Below are 21192 nucleotides of genomic sequence, written 5' to 3' on the forward strand. Positions count from 1 at the left end.
TTAGTTTGTATGGCTTCAAATGCAATTGGTTACATTATATGTGCCAAACAGTTGTTTACAGAATACCAGTCTCATGTGACGCACGTCAAGTTTTCATTGAATTACATGCAAAGCTTTCTCCAAGTTGTTCCATATTAGCTTCAGGGACGCACAGTGATTTTTGTATGTTTAACAGAACAACCTATCTCAATGAAGGTTTGGTGCCAAGACTACTAGGAAATGCCTACTGGGAGGCCTCCTGGTGTACTCCCTATGTAAACTACATTGAACTGCAACTTATGACACCATAACACACAGTGAGCATGTACCACACCAATAAATGTAACCACTTTTAACCACACTGGTGACAGCACTGGTGGCTAAATTCAGTACTAATGAACTTCGTGAGCCAAACTTGATGTATTTTGCTATCAAATGAGACCTCAATCAAATCTGTAAGTTATCTAAATTAATTTTTATATGCTTTTAAAGTTGTGAAGTCCTTTCTGAATCACCTAGTACCATAAATAAGCTGGTCATAGACTATATGTAGTCAAATTTTATGTTTTTATACTCAGTTTCTAGAATGCAAAATAAATACAGCTAAAATAACATAAAGTATAATTTTTGTTTTACGATCTTAAGTCATTTTAGATTTAATATACTAGCACACAATTCAATTCAATTGCTACAATTCAATTCATGAAAATACAATAATTTACTAGGTTACTAGAGTAAATATAATGAATTATATACTCATAAAATTTCTTATAACCCAAATACTGTGAACAGAACATTCCAAATGTGAGAAAAAACATTCTTTTTGTTTTAAAATTTGGACATGTATTTTTCACACAATAATTTATATTACATGATAATTTAAAAACAATTTTTAAATTACATATTGATAAGCTTAAAAATTTACAAGTTATTATGGAGATTGTTCAATAATTAAAGAGTGACTGTATAAACATTATTATTTATTTAATGATAATGAAACTTATGCTACTTTTCAACATAATCACTGGCTACATCCAGCCATTTGTCCTATCTTTCTACGAGGTTTTTTATTCGAGTAGTAAAGAATTAATCAACCTCAGTACCTGAGCTATTCTTCAAATTATTTACTACTCTCTGAGAAGACCAAACAAAATAGAATGCTGAGAGATCTATGTATCTTCCTACTAATTGCAGAACCTGGACAAAAATCCTTGCTGCTGTTTCTCACTTTTATCAGGAAGGTGATTATAGATATTTTGTTTTATTTATGGGCGGAATTATTTGCTGTGTTCCAATACTTTAGATTAGAAAGAAATTGTTTGACTGCGGCTGATCTTGGGATACTAACTGCGTATGAGCTTCATTCCTCTAGGTGATTCCCCTTCAGTCCGTTCCCTGAAGTCCTTTCGATGCTAGAATCTTCTGGCCTAGCAGGAACGCACCTTTCAGGGGCCCTAGTGTTCAGAGGATGCAATGCACTCACTCCCATTTTCAGAGGGAGTCGCATGTGCTGACAGTGACATAATTGTAAGATTTAATAAGGAGGATGGGTGGTTGGTGAGACAGAATTAAGAAACTTTCTTCTCTTTCTATTTCAAAGTTGTAAATTTGAATATCAAACATTTTAATTTAGTCCATTGGTTTTTCCACTGTCGCCATTTATCTCTTTAATTATTGAATGAAATAATAAAATAATGAAATAATCATATTTTTTACATAACAGACTAATAATATTTTCAAAATATTTGATTATTTGTGCTTATTATTCATTAATAATCATGATTATTTTCCTTTCTGTTAACAGTACAGCATATTTAACATTATGAATAAACTATTCTGAAAATATTGGAGACAGTCATACAAGCCAGTTAAAAATTATGTACAGTAATTATAATACTTTTAAATCAATTCAATCTTCACCGTTCAACACTGTACAAGTCATTATGAATCAACATAAAGTATAAATATTTGTGATCAAGATTCAATTTTTTAATATCTATTTATAAATCAACACAGACCAATAACCAATAAAAAAATATTGGTCAGACTGATTAATCACGTACACAATTCATGCCGATATTAAGAATTATTTACATGATGAAGAATGTACACTGTGAACAATAATTTTCAATGGGATCTCCTAGAATTATTTGTGCTTCATTATTTTTTGTAAATACAATAAAAAAAATTTAAATAAACAATTAATTATAAAAATTTCCATTCTCTCCGACAGCAAAAGAAATTAAAAAAGAAGAAGATTTTAATTAATTTTTTTCCAGTTCTTAGTTTTTTCACTGACAGAATTTGGTAGCAAAAAGTTGAAATGTGAGAGGTTTTATTACATTCATAGAGATAAAAATTCAATTTTATTAATTTTTTCCAAATTTCTAAAATTTTATTTTGATAAAATTTTAAATAAAAAAACAAATTTCTCTTAAAATTTCACAATACTTTCACAAAATTGACTGATTTGTATCTAAATCAAAATACTGACATAATAGCAAAGATAGTCTCAATTTAATCAGAACTTTACTTTTACTTTTATCTATTGTTATACCATATATTTGGAAAGTCATTAAGCATTTAACATTAAATTGGTAGACATTTATATATTAATTGTATTTATTAAAGAATTTAAATTAACATATCTCCTTACATGGATGTACAGTCTAGGACACAAATCAGTTTATTCAACACTTTTAGAATGCATTGTATCTAAGAAATGTACTTGGTTTGAGCCTGTTTGGTCAGTTTTTATAGATCCTTTTATAGATCCAATTCAGAAAAGGAAATGCCATAAGCTCAAGTCCAGTGTTAAAAGAGCTAAAAGCCCTTAGAGATAATCCAGTTTTAAAAATTATACAAAAATCTACCTGTCTTGTTAATTACAGTAGTACTATCTTGTTGGATCAAATTAATGAACTTCATTTTTGTGAATGATTAATGAAACTGATTACAGAATTTTTAAAAAGTTATTTATAATTATTCATTAACAGTTTTTTTTTTCAAATAAATTTGAGCTTTTAATATTCAGTCCATTATTTTTTGATCAAGTCTTTCCTTGTAACTTGTAAGACATCTCACAAAATCGCAATCTGATAATTAATAGACACACCAAACAAATCTAAGTTCCCCTATAAATGACACCTCCAATATTTTACAAATAAATAGAAAAATAAAATAAGGTTGGCAGAGAATAAAAACCTTGATGTTATACCCCGTGACATTCCAAACGCCCTATAAATTTAAAATAAGTTTTATAATTTTTTTTTTCTTTTTGAATAGTATACTTATTTTTGTTGGTAGTACAAGTTGTAAATACCAATTTTTGTAGATGTTACTCTGCAAATCTGAATAGTATGCTTACTAAATATATTCCAACATTAATAATTATAAATCTATACTTACTTGCTTAGGTGTCTAACAAGTATGTCAAGCATAGTGAAATTTTGTTGAGGTAATCGATATATTAGTGTATGTACATCATTAACCCTTTGTAACCTTGTTTCTTGTTCTGTAATAAACAAAAATTAAACACACATTAGTTCTATAACATTAAATGCATTCTGAAAACCCAAAAATAACAGATTATATGAAATATAAACCTCCAAAACACAGTAATTAGATACGTTAAACTTACCAAATTAGTTTCCAATAACTAGTTTTCATAGTATCCTGCATCTTCATTGTATTAAATTCTCTATTATTACATTAAAACATAATCTTTTAATTGTTTGTTATTTTATTCAAAATAAATTTTTTTAATGTTATAAGTGTGCATGTGAATTTTTTGTCCAGTACTGAAATTATTTAAATCGTATCATAACTTTTGAATATTATTCAAAATTTCCAGAATATAATAAATAATTTTGAATAAATGACAAAAAAATTAAAAGAATATCTTTTAATTTAATAGATATATTATTTAATACCAATTGAAAAAGCAGGATACCACAAAAACTAGTTATTGGAAATTAATAATGTAAGCTTAACTTACCTAATCACTGTGTTTTGGTAGTTTATATTTCATATAATATTAAATTTTATTTATGTGGTGGACAATATTTTAATGAATTATTTTTACATTAAAGAAAAATAAAGAACATTAAATTGTAGCCCTCCAGCAGACAACGCAATCTCAATTAGTTCCATGGTGAATAAGCTCAGACTGAACAATGTTTTATACATGACTACATACATTATACTGATTTGCTGAATGCCTAGTGAATGAAAAATCAGAAAATTGTGCTAAAGATAAAGTTTGAATAGAGACCATTTTTAAATGCATAAACATTAACCTAGGAAATTAAAAAAAAAGGACATATATAGTGAAATTTTAAATGAATCTAGTATGAGAAAATAGTGTATCATATTCAATGAAGGACGATCGAGTTGCCATGATAATCTTTCTGTATGACCTTTCTTGTGAATAAATAACTGAATTAAAAAATTGACAATAAAATTCAATATTAATAGGTGATTTACTACTGATGAATTAACTAGATTTTCTAATCATTCCCTAGATTTTTTCAAAATGATCCAGATTCTTTCATCCAATCACAGGATCAAGGGATTTCTCCTCCAAAATTTATATTAGTCTCTTTATTACAAAGGATTTTTTCCAGACTTCCCAGATCGCAGGATCAATGAACTTTTTCCCAAGATCTCTAAAAAATAAAACTGTTGATAAACATCTTACATACAAAAACATTTATGCAGATGCACACTTCAACTATTGTCTGAAAAAGATAAGATAAAGTAAATGAAAGCAATCTTGATACTCAATCAGTGGAGATGAAGGAGCATTTATTTAAAACCACAGAAAAAAAACACCAATCAATTAAAGAGCATCTTTCAGGAACTTTATCAAACCACAGAAAGTCAAACAAACTTCAAGGACTTGAAAAATGATGGTAAAGCACTTGCTGCTACCAAAAAGGTTTCTTATATGACACTGATGCAATTGAAAATAGAATAACAATAAATTCACATGCTTTCTTTGAAATAGTATTGTGAAGTATAAAAAAAATAACGCAGCCTAATATCAGCTGACATAATTTTTTTATGACACGTGTTTCTACTGTAATGACTCTAGGAATTATTGGCTAGGAATTATTCAAGCACCCATTTCATAGATCTGATCTGGCCTTCAACGATTTTCAGCTCTTTTCGAAACAAAAAGAATTTTTATGTACATTGTAGTTAATAATGTAAACTAAAAAGCTACTAGATCTGACTGACAAAAATAATAGAAAATTTCTTTAATATTGAAACAGAAAAACTAGTAACAATATATGACAGGCACCTAAGTGCAAGAGGTGAATGTAGAAAGATAAAAAAAAGTTTTTACAATGCTCTAAAAAGACATTACTTAATCATTATTAGTTTCAGTGGTGGCTCGTAGCTAAAATTAGTAGGGGTGCTGGTCCAGAAAATTTTTTTCTGGGCCTTTTCAAGGCCATGGTTAAAGTTTTCTGTAAAATAGAAAAATTGAAACAAAAAATGAATCAAACAGAACTGCTGGAAGCAAGATAATAATGTAATTTTACACTTTATCACATTGAAGAATATGGTACCCAGTTTTAAGCACAACACATACAGAGTAAAAATAAACACCTTCCACCAGCACGCCAGGGTCGACATTGCGGGAGCAACAGTGCTCTCTCTCCCTTGCACCCTTCCTATGTGCGAATGCTCACTACAGCCAAACACCACATCGCTGGAACTGTGAAGCGTACAGTTCCATACAAAGATTTTTGTATTTTTTTCATAAACTGGACGATAGCCCCAGTTTGGGGGATGGCTCATTATATTAAATGTTATTGATAATATCAACTGGAAATAGGGGGTGCTGCAGTTTCACAGTGCCTATACATGAACCGCCACTGATTAATTTTAAATTTACTACAATCAAACCCTCTTTATTTTCTAGATGATACTTTTATACTACACTATTTTATAACATGGAATAATGTTATAAAACGACGGCTTTCAGTAATTACATCAAGCAACTCTCTTTTCCTGTTTAGAAAACCTGGTGGTTTTTCTGTTTCACCAACCTGGTGAATTACATCAGGCATCTAGGGCTCACAAAAGAGCATTTTTTAATGTCTTAATATTATTATAAATTTTTATGACCAGCCTGATCAGTTTTAATAAACTAAAGATCAGGATAATTGAAGTTTACATTAACAGATTTGTGAAGCACAAATTCAAACCTGAAAAGGTGATGAATAAAGGTCTGTTTTCCCCATATGCTGATTTTAACTAATACGTAAGAAATTTTGGTTCTGAAGTTGTAATAATCATATGATTTAATCAGTATTCAAATTCTGTTCATTTTTGAATCTGCACAGAGAATGATGGCATACAAGTACATAAAACAAATTTTTTTGGTGGTAGAAAAATAATAATAAGATATATGCTACCTTTAAAGAATTTCATATCAGGTTTCCTAATTCTTCATTACTGATCTTTCAACTTACACTTGAGATGAACATAAAATTTGAAAATATGTAAGGCATTGTAGATGCTCCACAATTAGGTAGGCCTATAACTAGTTAAACTTTAGAAAACACAAATAATAATTTATTGCAGTGACTTAAAGAGGTTTTAAATGTCAGCAAGGCTTCTCTATTAGGTTGGAAAGATCCATATCAAATTTATCAAAGATTTAATGCACTTTTTGACAATGATTTCACAGAAGGGTGGAATTTATTATTCATTAGAAACCGGACCTCATTTTTCCAGATAGGTGACACGGTCTGATAAAGAAGACCATTTCTTTTTTTCTGTCTGGCCTCTGGGAATTACTGTTGAGGTATTGCTTCAGAGGATGAATGACGATGATATTTATAAATGTAAATGAAGTAAAGTCTTGTAGTCTCAGTTCGACTCTTTCTGAGATGTGTGGTTAATTGAAACCCAACCACCAAAGAACACCAGTATCTACGATCTACTATTCAAATTCGTATAAAAGTAATTGCCTTTACTAAGACTTTAACTAGTTATGTGATAAAGCAGACTATTAACTGGTATGGTAAACCACCATAACTGTCTTTATTGGTCTGATGGAAATCTTTGCGTAATGATGAAGAAAGAACTTAGAGTAACTGTCGTTCATGTTTAGAGTGAAACCACAAAGAAAGAAATATTGGGATCAAATTTTTTCAAAAGAAATATAAAAGACAATTCTCATCAGCATAGATATGTAACAAGATATTGTTATTCCTAAGAAATTTAACAACCCTGTGTTTGACTTTGACATTAGCCACTACTATGTTTGAAAACAATATGATGGAGGGCTTCCTTACAATTTTTCTTAAGGCAGAGACTACTTTGATCAAACTTTCCCTCAATGTATAAGGCACCAAGGAACAATTTATCGGCCACAATCTTCAAGTGATTTTACGCCGTGATTTTTCATTCTGAGGAAATTATCAAAGACCAAAATTGTGGTTTCTTCAAATCTAAATAATTCAAATCACCTTAAACTGTTGATTAAAAATTTGGCTTATTTTATAAACTGGTATAACTTTAATGGAAGAAAATGTGTTTTTCAATGGTAAAACACTGCCAAAAATGCATATAGCAGAAGGATTATACTTTGAATACTTCATTTGATGTATATTACGCTTCTACTAACAAAAACATTTTAGTAATTATTTTTTCTATTAATAATTTGGGAAACTGACTTTTATAACAATCAGTACATTAATAAACCAACATCATACAACTTGTTTATTCTTTGGAAAATATCAACAACAAAAAATCTATATGTCGGTTTTCATTACAATATTTATGTTTCAGAAAAGAAATAATAAATGTTTATAAATAATTTAAAAACTATTCATTGAAAAAACCACAACAATATTAATAAAAATAATAACAGTAATAAATACTCACTGGCTGCAGCAATAAAAGCACTATAATAACGAAATGTCATTAAAGGTTCATTTAGAGTTCTTAAATAAGTTTTAAGAGATGATGTAATTGTTTTACTTTCCCATTCACAAGGGTCATCTAAATTTAGTTTTTCCAATTTCCTCCTATCAAGTCCTAATTGTAGTAACTTTGTTACTTTAGAACTAACACCAACAACTCTATATAAACCATGTTCTTCTAAACCTGTAACAGAGGTAATAAAACATATTCAATTATAGAATATTTGTAAAATATAAATATACATCAGTTTTATATGTTTTAAGCAGTAGATTTTAAATAATTATAAACAAATTTATAATAAAAAATTAAATTTTTATTGTAAAATTACAATTTTGCCATCTAATAATTACAGAGTAGGAATTTCTGTCCTATTCAACTCTGACAGTTCTTTTTAATAGACTTCAAAAAAGGATAAGATACTAAATTTGAAAATTTGTATTGTTCTTTTAATGTAGAAGTAAGTTCAAACAGTTATACCACTTTTAAATGTTGATTTTATATCAACATTTATTTGATATCAAACTCAAAAATTAATGGGAAAAAGAAATTCACCACACAAATATATCAGTTTTTCTTCATATTTGTTAATACTGGATAAGCATTTATCCCAGCAGCAGTAAACAGGTTTATCAAATGCCTCTCTCTAAACATTTCTCTCCAATTATCACATCTCAAAATGTTTTGTGATCATTTCTTCATTGTCAGTAAAATACACTTCTCAAAGATTTATCATAATCTTTCCAAATACATTAAAAGGAATCACACTGCAGGACAACTGACAGGACAATAACATTTATGCGTGCTTTTATATAAATATTAAAGGACTTTTAACTTCCTTGATTCCTACATTACTTTCTTAAAAGAATCGCAAAGTAGTGTATTAAAAGTGACGACACGGACTCAAATAATTTAAAATCTCAAGCCAATTACAAACTTATAAAGCATTGCACAAAATAAACAAGTTAGATATTAATGAAAAGAATGAATGAAACTTATCTAAGACTTATACAAGGAAATCACTTGCATTCTTTTAAAAGTATTTCATTAATCTAAAATTGAATAAGAAAGTTAATTATCTGTAACCTGTAATCATCTAAAAAAATTATAAAAAACAAGCAACTTTCTAAATTAATTTTATAATGAAGTAATTAAGAACAAACCTACAAAAGTAAAATAAATAAAAATCATAGTTTAAAGCACAAATATATACATTTTTATTATTAAAATCGACTTGAATTTTAAGTAAATTATAAAAACATTAATTTATCTTACATAAAAATTCTTTAGTAACTAACCTCTACTTTCTAAAACTTCAATACATTTAGTAACAAAAGCGAATCCTGCTTCATCTAAACTTTTTTCTTCTGATTTTTGTGTTTTAACAGCTCCTGGTAACCCGTATGTCTGGAAAAAATTAAAACATAAATAATAGTTGCAGAGTTTGGAATATTATAAAAAATATAGATATAACGCTTTTTTAAACTGCTTTTCTTTAAATGCACTAAAAATTAAAAATAATTTTTTTAGTCAAAAAACAATGATTGTCTTGTGTAACTATAAATAAATGCATGAGGAGTTAATCATTGCAGAAAAAACAAAGGACTTATTTTTATCATTGAATTCTAAGTGTAATTATCTGTGATTGTGTGTTTATTGAACTATTAAGGTTATTTGTAAGAATGAGCAATTTTTAGCCATCAACATTATTTTGTTGGGTGAAAAAAAATTATTTTTAAATATTTACTAGTAAATTTTATAAAATATGATTTTTCCAATATTTGAATAGAATAAGAATCTGAATAACTTTTTTAACCTGCATCATTTTAAAATAATTCATACACTTAGCTGTAACAAAAGGTCAAAGGTTAAAAGTGTAACAGTAACTTTTCTCATATTTACAACACACATAATTCAATACAATAAATGTATGTATAAATAAATACAGAGCCACCCAAAGAATTTAAATCAAATGTTATATCTATAAATAATGAAGGAAGATGTTTTGAACAATTATTGTAATACTTAGTTTCTATTTATTTGTAATAATTAATTTTGTTTCTAAATATTTTAGAATATTTAAAAAATTCTTGTTTCAGTTTAATATTATAATATTTTTCTGTCACATTTCGGTCTGATTTGATTTTAATATAAAAGTCAAATTTCTGAATAGTCCAACCAAATTACACTTACAGAAAAAAAACTGTTACCTGGACTTTTATAAGTGAAAATGGTAAAGGGGCTTATAATAAACAGGAGTGTTTTGATTATTTAAATAATAAATAATTGCAATAATTACTGAGTTTATTAAATAAATACTCAAAAAATTACGGTGTTAATTAATCAAGGTTAGCAAGCAAAGAGAGGGTAGGTTAAGTTTGGTTAAATATATTTATAAAATAAATAAATATAAATAACCATTTATTAAAATTAATAAAGAGACTGTTTTGAATCTATGTTAAACTCTATATCGGCCCATTTTCCACCGAAATCCGATTGACTACTTTGTTTTTAAATAAAGCTATAGCTGCGGTGGCGTTAATACGTAAGTACCCAAATTGATTTCCTTTCAGCAAAGATCTCAATTTAGGAAACTGGTAGAAGTCAACAAGGTCTAAATCAGGAGAACAGGAGGTTGCAAAAGCACAAGAATTTGGGATTTGGCCAAAAATTTCACAATCAAGAATGCACGATGAACCGGCATGTTGTCATGATTGAGGACCCAATTCTTATCTTGCCAGAATATAGACATTTTCTTCCACACATTCTCGCACAGATACTGAAGGACAATTTTATAGTATTTGTGGTTGACTGTCTGCCTCCTTGGGACAAATTTGTAATGTATGTTACCTGTTGAGTTGAAGAAAACTACCAACATTACATTGTCTTCCACTGCAATGATTGTGCCTTTGTTTCTAGGTCATACCCATAAACCCAAGATTTGCACCTGTAATTATCCTATTTAATATATCCAAATCAGTTTCAGCCTGATTAATTAGTTCTTGTGACACTTCAAGTCGGTGTTGTTTCTGCGGGCTGACAACAATTTCAGAATGAATTTCTCGAACACTTGACGCATGTTCAAATCTTCAGATAAAATTGACTTAACCATGTAGAAACTTAAATTCAGTTCATCAACCATCTGCCTAATTATAAGTCTACGGTCAGAGCACACTAAATCATGAACTTTCATAATGTTTTTGTTGGTTCTTGAAGTGGAAAGCCGGCTGGGCTGGGGGTCATCTTCAACTAATTCACAGCCATCTTTGAACCAGATAAAAACATTTGACTGGCATAGACATTTCTCCCTAAAAGCTGTTTTTAAGAGCTTGAAAGTCTCCAAAACTGATATCCTGGTTTTCAAAAAAAATTTGACACAAATTCGTTGTTTCATTTTTTCATCCATTTTGTGAAATCAATTATCCACCAAGAACCGAAAACACATCTTCACTCAATAGGATGCAACCATCTACTGAACAAAGATATCGCAGTGATCTTTTCAAGATGTTTCAAGGACATAAAAATATTCCCTTCCAGACCTGCAGGCAAACCTACCCCCTCCTACTGAGCAGTGGCAGCACCTGTCTTAAAATTTCTTAATCACACCTCATATAATATTTAAAACTAAATTTATCTTTTAAATATGTGAGAACATGCTCATAACATAAAACTTACTGGTTCTTTTCCATCCATTGCATCCATCCAACCTCTCCTATCTTCCTCCGAGAGTGCTTGTAATGTATATACAGCACCAGGTCTAAAAAACAAGTTAGTTAAAAAAAAAAGGATTACAACAATATAAACTGATCCAAAACATGATTTATCTTGTAAAAAATTAAACACGCATGCCTTGTTTACTTCTTGTAAGAGACAAAAGATTTACCGATTAAATTTATATACAATAAAGAGTGAATCTGTCCATCTAATTTGAATGTGATCTTCACCAATAAAAATCTGAAGTTCTATATTTTTTTAATGAAGTCTACATATTTTCAAGAAATCATTTCAAATTTTTTAATATGACCAGTCTGAATAATACTGAACCAGCTCAAGTCATGTCAGTATGACCTAGGTTACTGTTTCACCCATCATATTGTACCATCACCAGTATTTAGTCATTTATCCATAATAAATTTTATTTATCTGTAAGTATTAATAAACTTTCTTGAATAATTAGCACAGTTTTAGTTATTAAAAACAGATAAAAATCCTTTAAAAATGAATAATACATATCCTTAATTTAAAATAATGATGAAAGTAATGAATCTTGTCTTGTGTTTGTGTATATTATAGATCAAAAGATAATATGATTTTTCTAATCAAATTACAAGTAAAAAACAATTAATGGTACTGCTCTAAAACAGAGCAGTAGCTAAATAAAGCTCTGTAGCTATTCGACTGGAATAATGGCTTGTGATGAAAGTCAAGCTATGCAAGAGACTGTTCAAAACAAATTGTTTCTTTTTGTGTTCTCAGTACGATAATTTATTTTAAAGAATTAATAAAAAATAAAGGTTAATGTTCTCATATATAAATAAAATAATTTAAAAAATTATATAATTTGTTTCAAAATCTGATGGACAGTTTTATTTTTATATACACACAAACTCAAGTGCATATACTTTCTGCACCGATAATAGAGCTGATTTTTTTTAATGGGTAAAAACTGGCTTCTTAATAAATACATCCACCAGTAAAAACATTAGTTAACTGTAAAAAAACACTTTTATATAGCAATGATACAGATTTTAATGATCATAAACTAGTTAACTTTAGTCACTGCATATAGTGTATTCAAGACAGACTCTGTAGATCTGCATGATAGGAAGGAATAACTTTTGATTCAAGTAGTGGGGAGGTCAAGTATGTTGTAGATTCTTGTCTGTTATTTATCACTGGGTTCTGAAAAAGAACTCTGGGGTTTCAAGAACAAATATACTTTTTATCTTGCAGCACTTAATAGTCTTCCAATGAAGTCTGCAACAAATATCTTTTGACTGTCTTTCCAATAAAGTCCAAAACGTTCAGTTCACAACGTTAGTTGTCAACCAAACATTCCTAAAAGCGCAGTTCATGAAGTTGTTCATAAGCGATTGAAACTTTGTGTTTATAAACTGCAGCTACTTTGTGAAATTAAACCCAATGTTAAGCCAAAAAGAGTTCAATTTGTAAAGATCATATTAGACTTTATTTATACTGATGAAAACTACCTGCAATACACTTCCTAATGAAGCTACATTTGAAGTTCATGGAGTTGCGAATCGCCATAATTGTCAAGTGTAAGGCTCAGAAAATCCATACAAATCAGTAGAATTCATCTGAAAATGAATGTCAAATGTGGTGTTATGCATGCATTTTTGAGCCATTTTTTTCCATGAGCAGAATGTTCCAGGTTTAGTGTACTCAAACATATTGGATAACATTTGTGGTTCTGTAGACTGAAATCAAGGAGGTTTAATTTTCCAACAGATTGGAGCTCCTCCACATCATACAGAATTGTGCAGACTGTGCTCAAAGATAGGCTCCCAGAAAGCTGGTTAAGGAGAGAAGCTCCTAGTGTTCAAATGAACACTTGGTCAAGGCAAAGTTCTGATTTGGCACCGATGGATTGCTTCTTTTGGAGCTAAGTAAAAGACATTGTATACCAAGAAAAAATCCAGTCACATAACCATCTGTGATAAAGAATAATAACATTTGTGGAATACAGACATGCTTACAAGGATGTGGAATGAGGAGGATTATTATTGATTTCATGACAATGGTGCTCATATTACATTAAGGGGTAAAAAAAATTTGTCTCTGTAGTTTCATGTAATAAAACACAAACATTTGTAATTCTAAATATAATAAATTTAATCTAAAACTGCAGAGTTCTTTTTTGGACATCCAGTATTTATTGTAATGTTGACTGTAATGATGCTCTTTCTCTGTAATTCAATTAGTTTTATGTTTTAAAATTTATACAAGTAAAATCGGATTTAGTTATCAATCTTTTGCACTAATCTCATCTGAAACATATTAAATTTACTTTTATCTCTGAAAAAATTTGTTTCTCTTTTTTTCCCTGCCTAAATTACTATTACATTGTCATTAGATTATTTTATTAATTTTCTTTAACTCTTACTGGGCTGGATAAAACTACTATTATTCAATACGATATATTTCAAACATTACACTTAAAAAAGAGAAAAACCTCAAAATAAAATATTTTTATTCGTTAACTGAAAATAGATGAAGTTTATCCAAGTTTAAGTTTATCCAATCCAATCATGTGGATTGGATGTATTTAAGGCATACAAGAAAATACAGCTACAAAGAGTTCTTTCTTGCAAGGAAGAGATCACATATATCCTCTTCGATTCCTACTTTTGACATTCTGATCTTTTTTCCATTTATTATGATCTCTCATTGTTCAAATTCATGAATAAAAAATTTATTTAGGTTGTGGATTAAATAAATAGAATGGCCAACACAGAAATATTAATTAATATAACATAATATAATTATAAATATATAACATAACATAACATAAATATATAACATAACATAATATAAATATAAATTAATATAATATTAATTAATTAATATAATATGTCTCGGAAATTGTTCATCAACGTGAACAAGACCATCTAGCAAATTTTTGTGTCGATTATCTGAGACAATATAATCTGATTCTAATATAGTCTTGAAAAATTATTTTGTTTAATCTGCTCTGAGAAAACTATTCATGTCAATTAAGGAATTATTACATTAAATTAGCAACAATGATTATAGAAGTAAGAATATAAATAACAACTCTGACAATATACCAATTTGTCTTCTTCAGAAAGCTCGATGTAGGCTTATAGAGGTTGAAAAAATTAAACGGAAATCTAATTCATTAAAAATAAACAACAATTAAATTATTTTTGAATGATCAAGTAAAAAAACAAAATAACAATCTTAATAACAATAATTAAATTATAATTAAAAAAAAAAACATACCTATCAACTGGAGTGAGATCAAAACAAAACCTTTTTTCAATTGAATCCGACATTCTTCTAACACAAGAACCCAAGATCATTTTTTCTTGGGTGTTCTGGAATGATTAAAAATGTATCAGTAATAAAAATATTTTTAAAAAAATGTATATATATATTTTTTTATTATTTTAATCCATTCTTGCCACAAGCTAATACTGGGAAAAATCACAATATTTAATTCTCCCTCCATAATTTCTAATGGAAAAAACATTTTTATTATCATATCATCTTTATAAAACAACTTCTTTCTAACAATCCATAAATTCATATCATCCTTGGTCTACACCTTCATTTAGACTTTTATATTATTTTTTGTGACAAAGTATTTTAAATACATTTTTTATTCTTCTCAGACACTCAAACCATCACAATCTAACGTATATTATATCTTCCTTCAATCCAAAAATTCCAAATCAGTCACCTTAATTCGTTGTCTAAAAAAAAATCTATTTTATCATTCTCTTCCTTTCTTGATTCTTTTCTTTTAAAGTTGTCTTCAAAAGAAGAGTAATTCAGTTTTTTATAACATAATACAACTATGACATGTTATGTGAACCCACATATCTTAATACGTACAGAAAACTAAGAATTGGTCATAACGAAATCAACTGTATATGAAATAAAAAAGTATAAATTTTATATTGTTAGTATTTTAATGACATTTTAATATAATTGTATGACAAAAATGCTGTTTTTTTTCTTCTATCTATGTAATTCTACTTTTTTGCATTTATTATAATCTTATTTTATTCTACTTAATTATTTATTTTACTTATTTTAACTTAATTATTGCTGTTCCTCATTCTCTTGTAATCTGTACCTCCTTTTTTTTATATTTTTAGTTAAAGATCTGGTTTTGACTCTGTTTTTTTCTTTAAAAGAAAGGATATTATAATATATTTAATGTATTATGTTAGTCTATGTTATTACATTGATTTCTTTTAATGTTTTATTTTTATTTTTTTATATTTTACTGATTTGTTTGAATAGTTATTTTGTTTTATTAAATGAACAATTTATTTTATAGTTAGTTATTAGTTTTTTAATCTCTTTCTTTTAGGTTATATTATTTTAGTTTTTGTTTCATTTACTGATATAACTATTTTTTGCAATAAATTATTTTTTGGCTTGTTGTTTATATTACGTACAGCCAAAACATAACTGGTCTAAACCGGTTATTAATTGAACTGAGTTATACTATAAGTGGGGTTGTTGAAAAGTTTCCTCGTATTCTCCTAATAGATAATGTTAGGATCACAAAACTCTGGTAAAATTAATAAAATTTGGCAACACTTACTTGCTTTTGAAAGATGACATATCACAAAGTACTTTTAGAAAGGTTATAATAATTTATTTGTTTAAAAATTAATATGTTTTGAAAATGAGTGAAAATAAGGGAAAAATTCATTATATTTTGAAATTTTATTACAAAAAAGGGAAGAATGCAACTCAGGCTGCTAAAAAAATTTGTGATATTTATGGACTTCATCTTTATGCTTCATCAGTACACGTAGCACAAAGCTGGTTTAAGCATTTTCAATTTGAAAATTTTGCATCTCGCTCTGGTTGGCCAATGACTGAAAAAGGTCAATGAAATTAGAGAAAAAACTGACCAAGACAGCACATTAGCAGTCATGATATCAGTAACAAACTAAACACCAACTACAGAACAGTTTCATTTGGTCTGAAGAAGGTTGCATAAAAATAACTGATTTTTGGGTGACATGATTTAATTTAATAAATTGAATTTCCATCTGCGTATCACTGCTGAAAGAGAATAAATCAAACCATTATGGAAATGACAGGGGTGTGAGAGAGAGGGTCAGAAAGGAATTGTTCATTATGAGCTATTACCTTCTGATCAAATAATTGATTATAATCTTTACTGTTAACAATTGGAAAGAATACACCAAGCAATCAAGATAAAGAAACTAGAATTGATCAATAGAAAAGGTGTCATCCAGCATGACAACACCAGATGCTGCACACATCTTTGGTAATCTGTCAAATTAAGAGCTTGCCAGAAAGTTTTGATACATCCATTGTATCATACCTACCACGCATCATCAAACAACTATCTTTTTGGTCTCTATAGAACTCTCTTAATGGGATCCAAGCTAGCTCCAAAAGAAGTCTGTGAAAATTACAGTTTTTGTCCAGAAACAGAGAAATTCTACAGTGATGGGATTATGATTTTACCTCAAAAATAGTAAAAGGTAGACAATCAAATCAGCACCTATGTGGTTAAATAAACTTCATTTGAAGATAAAAAAAAAATCTTGTTTTACTGCATTAAAAACCTTTCCTCAACCAATTTATATAACCAGAATATAACCAAAAGGCTTCACCTTTTATTTTTGTATTAAAGATACAAAAAAAAATGAATCAATCAAGCACTTAGTTTTTATTTAATCTTTATTTCTTTGTATAATATGCTCTAAAGAAATCTTTCTTGCAATCTATATTTTATTCATTTCTGCCTAGTTTGTAAACTATCTCTATTCCATTTAGCAGATATCAGGATTTATTTACACTTAATTACCAATAATTAACGTTTTACCAATATTATTACAAGAATTATTTAAAAAATTAATTCCATTTTAAATTGTTTTTGTATTTATTTTAAATACAAAAACCAATAGAAAAAATTAAATTTGCAAACTTTTTTCACTTTCTACATGATCACCAAAAACACTTGCCTTGAGCAATAAATAAATGAGTTTATCTTATCTCTCTGGAAAACTCTATTCAACAACCATTCCTTTAAGAATTAATTTTTCCTTTCATTTCTTCGTAACTGCCAAGACATCTATCTTGATGTTTTTTAACTTCCCAAATAAGTGAATATCAGATAGAATAAGCTCAGAGGATAAGTCATAGTTTTCCTCTAGTATAATTTCAAAAGAGAGGTTTCAGAGATATGCAAGTGCTCATTGTTGGAAAATGATTTCATATGAATGTCAGCCTGCAAGCTTGTTGTTGAATGTTCAATGAAGACTTCTGAGTTTTCTTATGTCAATTATTACTGATATAATCATTTAGCTAGGAATAATACCTGCACAAAGTTATTTTCTGCTAATGAGGAAATGCCGATAAGATTGGTTTTCTGAAAGGTAGCTCATCAGATACACATTATCAACTATTACTGAACAAGCTAAACTCATGTTTAGCATTAATAATGTCTATGAAATCTAGTAGATACATTTTTGTGAATGTTTTATGAATTTTGTGAATTTACCTTTTAGCATACAAAAAACAAATTAAATAGTGCTGCTCTTCTTAGGTATAAATCAACAAAGGTGCAGTTATTTGTCATTCTGGGTGCAGGTATACGGTATTCAAAGGTGCAGGTATATGTTGTCATTCTGGGTTTCAAATTCACACTAAGGCTGATAGCATTATTTCAGTAGAAGTTATATTTTTTCCATCAGTTGCTTAAGAGGTCATGAAAAATAATATTCATAGTTGCTAATTTGAAAAAGTCATTACTTTTTAAATATCTTACATATATTAGGCATAAACACTGATGTTCAAATCTGCACACAGTAGTTGACAAGAACATATGGGAAATTATGAAATATATCTTCAAAGTATTCTATATTTACCATTAATATCAAATTTTTAGTTTCCACTTGATGTGCTTATCACTTTCACTTTATTGCAAATGGTTAAAAAGAAAGATCCAATTTTTTTGTATCATTGTTAAGAGTTACTTTTATAGCCAAATTTTAGTTTATACAAAACCAGGGATTAGAATGTTCTATAACTATGAAATACATCTTCAACTACATACGGTTCTTGAAATGGGTCTTCATAAAAGATGTAAAATATCATCTCAGCTGCATTTCAAGCTTCTATCTTTTAGATTCTAGAATATAAATGAATATTAAGAAAAAAAACTTCAATCTTGTTTAATCCTAATAAATGGTTAAAGGTAATTCATAAACTTGAAGTAAATATGCATTCTTGAAAATTTATTATAAGACCTATATGCCTTATTGTGAAAAATTGTTATGCCACACCTTTCCTTACATCACAGAGGGAATGAATGAAAGGAAAAATCTCTTTTAAGCATAACTTAATTACCTAAGGGTAACATCCTGACCAAGTATCAACTCACTGAAATTTATTTAACTTAAAGAAAAAAACAACATATAATTCCAATTAATTAAAAAAATAATAATTTGCAATGTAGATCAAAACTTACAAATTTTCCAGTCATTTGGTTATATGGAATCATGGTAAATTCCTTCTTATCTTTTTGGTATGTACAATATTGTTTAGTCCAGGCTGTTCCAAATGCCTCTGTAAAATAAATAATACATACAACAATAAATAAATACAAAAACTAACAAAGAATCAAAACAGACCGTTATTTTTCTTCTTAACTTATATATATATATATATATATATATATATATATAATATTTTCAGAACCTTTGATAAAACTCATTACATTCATTGATATCTCAGAAAAAAAAATAGAGTTTTTACTGCCTAAATTTCATTCAGTTTGATTATGAACAGTAATTAATTTTTATGGCTTTTAATTAGAAAAATTGTTTCTAATTGTTTTTAATTAGAAAAATGGTTATGATCAATTTTGTAAACGACTTTTAACTGGTTGATTTACGGTATAGTTTTAAATGCCAGGTTAAAGAGTAAAGATCACCGATTTTCCATGATCAGGAAATTCCCTATGGGTCTCAATATCCTTTTCCACAATATGAAGCTTCCACCTTAAATAATTAAAATGAGAATTATGTGGCCCGCTGCTATAAATCTAACTGAAGTAGTTCATCTCATTAGTATTTTAATATTTACTAAATATTGGTACAATTCCTTTTTTATTGAAGCTCAGTGAAATAAGACCTGTGGGCTGTCTATAACTGAAGATTGTACAAAAAAAGCAAATCCAGAAATACAGTGACTTAATTAAAAACCTGCCTTCTAAAACACTTCCTACTAAAACAGAATTTGTTTCTATCTTAAAAGACGCCCTTTTGAGACTATTGATGACATTAAAACAAATTCGACATGGACCTTAAAGGCATTTCAAATGAAGCTATTCAGAACTGCTTTGTGAAGTGGAAACACTGCTGGGAAAAATGGGTGAATAGTGGAGGGGAGTACTTTGAAGGAGTCAAAAACTAATAATATATCTTTATTATTAATAAAATTAATAATAAAGATGAAAAAAATAAAGTTTAGTTATTTTCTGAACAGACCTCATACTAACAAACTGTAAATGTTTGTTCAACAGTTTTTAAGGTAAATGATATTTTTTTCATCAGGGTTAGGATGCCACAAAGGTTAATATTTATCTTTCTTTATACAAAGTTGACAATTTGAGAACAAGTCAAGCCAGTTATACTTTAATATTACCAGTTCTTATTATTGTTCAGCTCAGACAGTAAAAGTACAATAGTTCTGTTAAACAAAAAATGAATCATGGTTTCCAGATTAAAAGACTTCTTCTAACAAGTATAAATGAAAACACTAAAATAAAGAAAACTGATGTGAAATGGAACCAACACAATGTGAAAGTGAAACCTGGGACAACTGGAAAAAAGTAAAATATAAAAAAAATAAATTTGATTCAAAACACTCACTGAACTGTAAAAATTTATACTATTCAATTTTTCTTTAGCTTTTAACATTTTTGAGCTGCTGCCAAAATTGAAAAAAAAAACAAGTTACAACCAACCATTAAATGAAAAATGAAAACTTTTAAGTTTCACAAGTTCAAAGCCAAAATTTTTAAAAATACTCTTAATTCTTTTTAAATATAGTTTTTTTTATTTATTTAAAATATTGACATTTAACCTATAAATAAACTCAATTTGTATGAAAAATAGAGTTTGCAACAAATGTAAAGACAATAAACTTGTACTTTGATATAAATAAGCAAATGAATGAAAAAAAAATTAAATAATAATTGCTATTGAGCAGAAACTACAGCTCTCTAGAATGCAAGAATGTGCATTATTTTTTACATCATGTTTTTTATCCAGTTTTTTTGCACTTTTGTATAAAAATACTTTAGATATCACAATGACTTCTGGTTGTAACAATATAATACTAAATAACAATGACAAAAAATAAGTAAAAAAATCATTAATCGCTCACACAACCGTTAATTTTTCCTTCAAAAAAAAACTTTCACTACGTTATTTTAAAAAATCTTACAATGGGACCAGCAGAGCAATTTCCTCTACAAAATAAAACTTAGTCATGAGTAACATGACT

General features: G+C 28.2%; 1 protein-coding gene across 3 annotated transcripts in view; it reads right to left on the reverse strand.

Annotated features, from left to right (window-relative positions):
* Positions 1-21192, reverse strand: part of Graf (GTPase regulator associated with FAK) — a 381906-nt gene that overhangs the window by 35214 nt on the left and 325500 nt on the right. For all 3 annotated transcript variants that reach the window (XM_075378766.1, XM_075378765.1, XM_075378764.1), the window contains exons 9-14: positions 19151-19248; positions 14905-14999; positions 11596-11677; positions 9219-9327; positions 7885-8106; positions 3388-3493 (exon numbers count right to left, since the gene is read on the reverse strand). In XM_075378766.1, coding sequence (XP_075234881.1) covers positions 3388-3493; positions 7885-8106; positions 9219-9327; positions 11596-11677; positions 14905-14999; positions 19151-19248 — 712 coding nt within the window. The remainder of the gene's footprint in view (positions 1-3387; positions 3494-7884; positions 8107-9218; positions 9328-11595; positions 11678-14904; positions 15000-19150; positions 19249-21192) is intronic.

The sequence above is a fragment of the Lycorma delicatula genome, chromosome 11 (assembly GCF_047948215.1).
Source record: "Lycorma delicatula isolate Av1 chromosome 11, ASM4794821v1, whole genome shotgun sequence".
Lineage (NCBI taxonomy): Eukaryota > Metazoa > Arthropoda > Insecta > Hemiptera > Fulgoridae > Lycorma > Lycorma delicatula.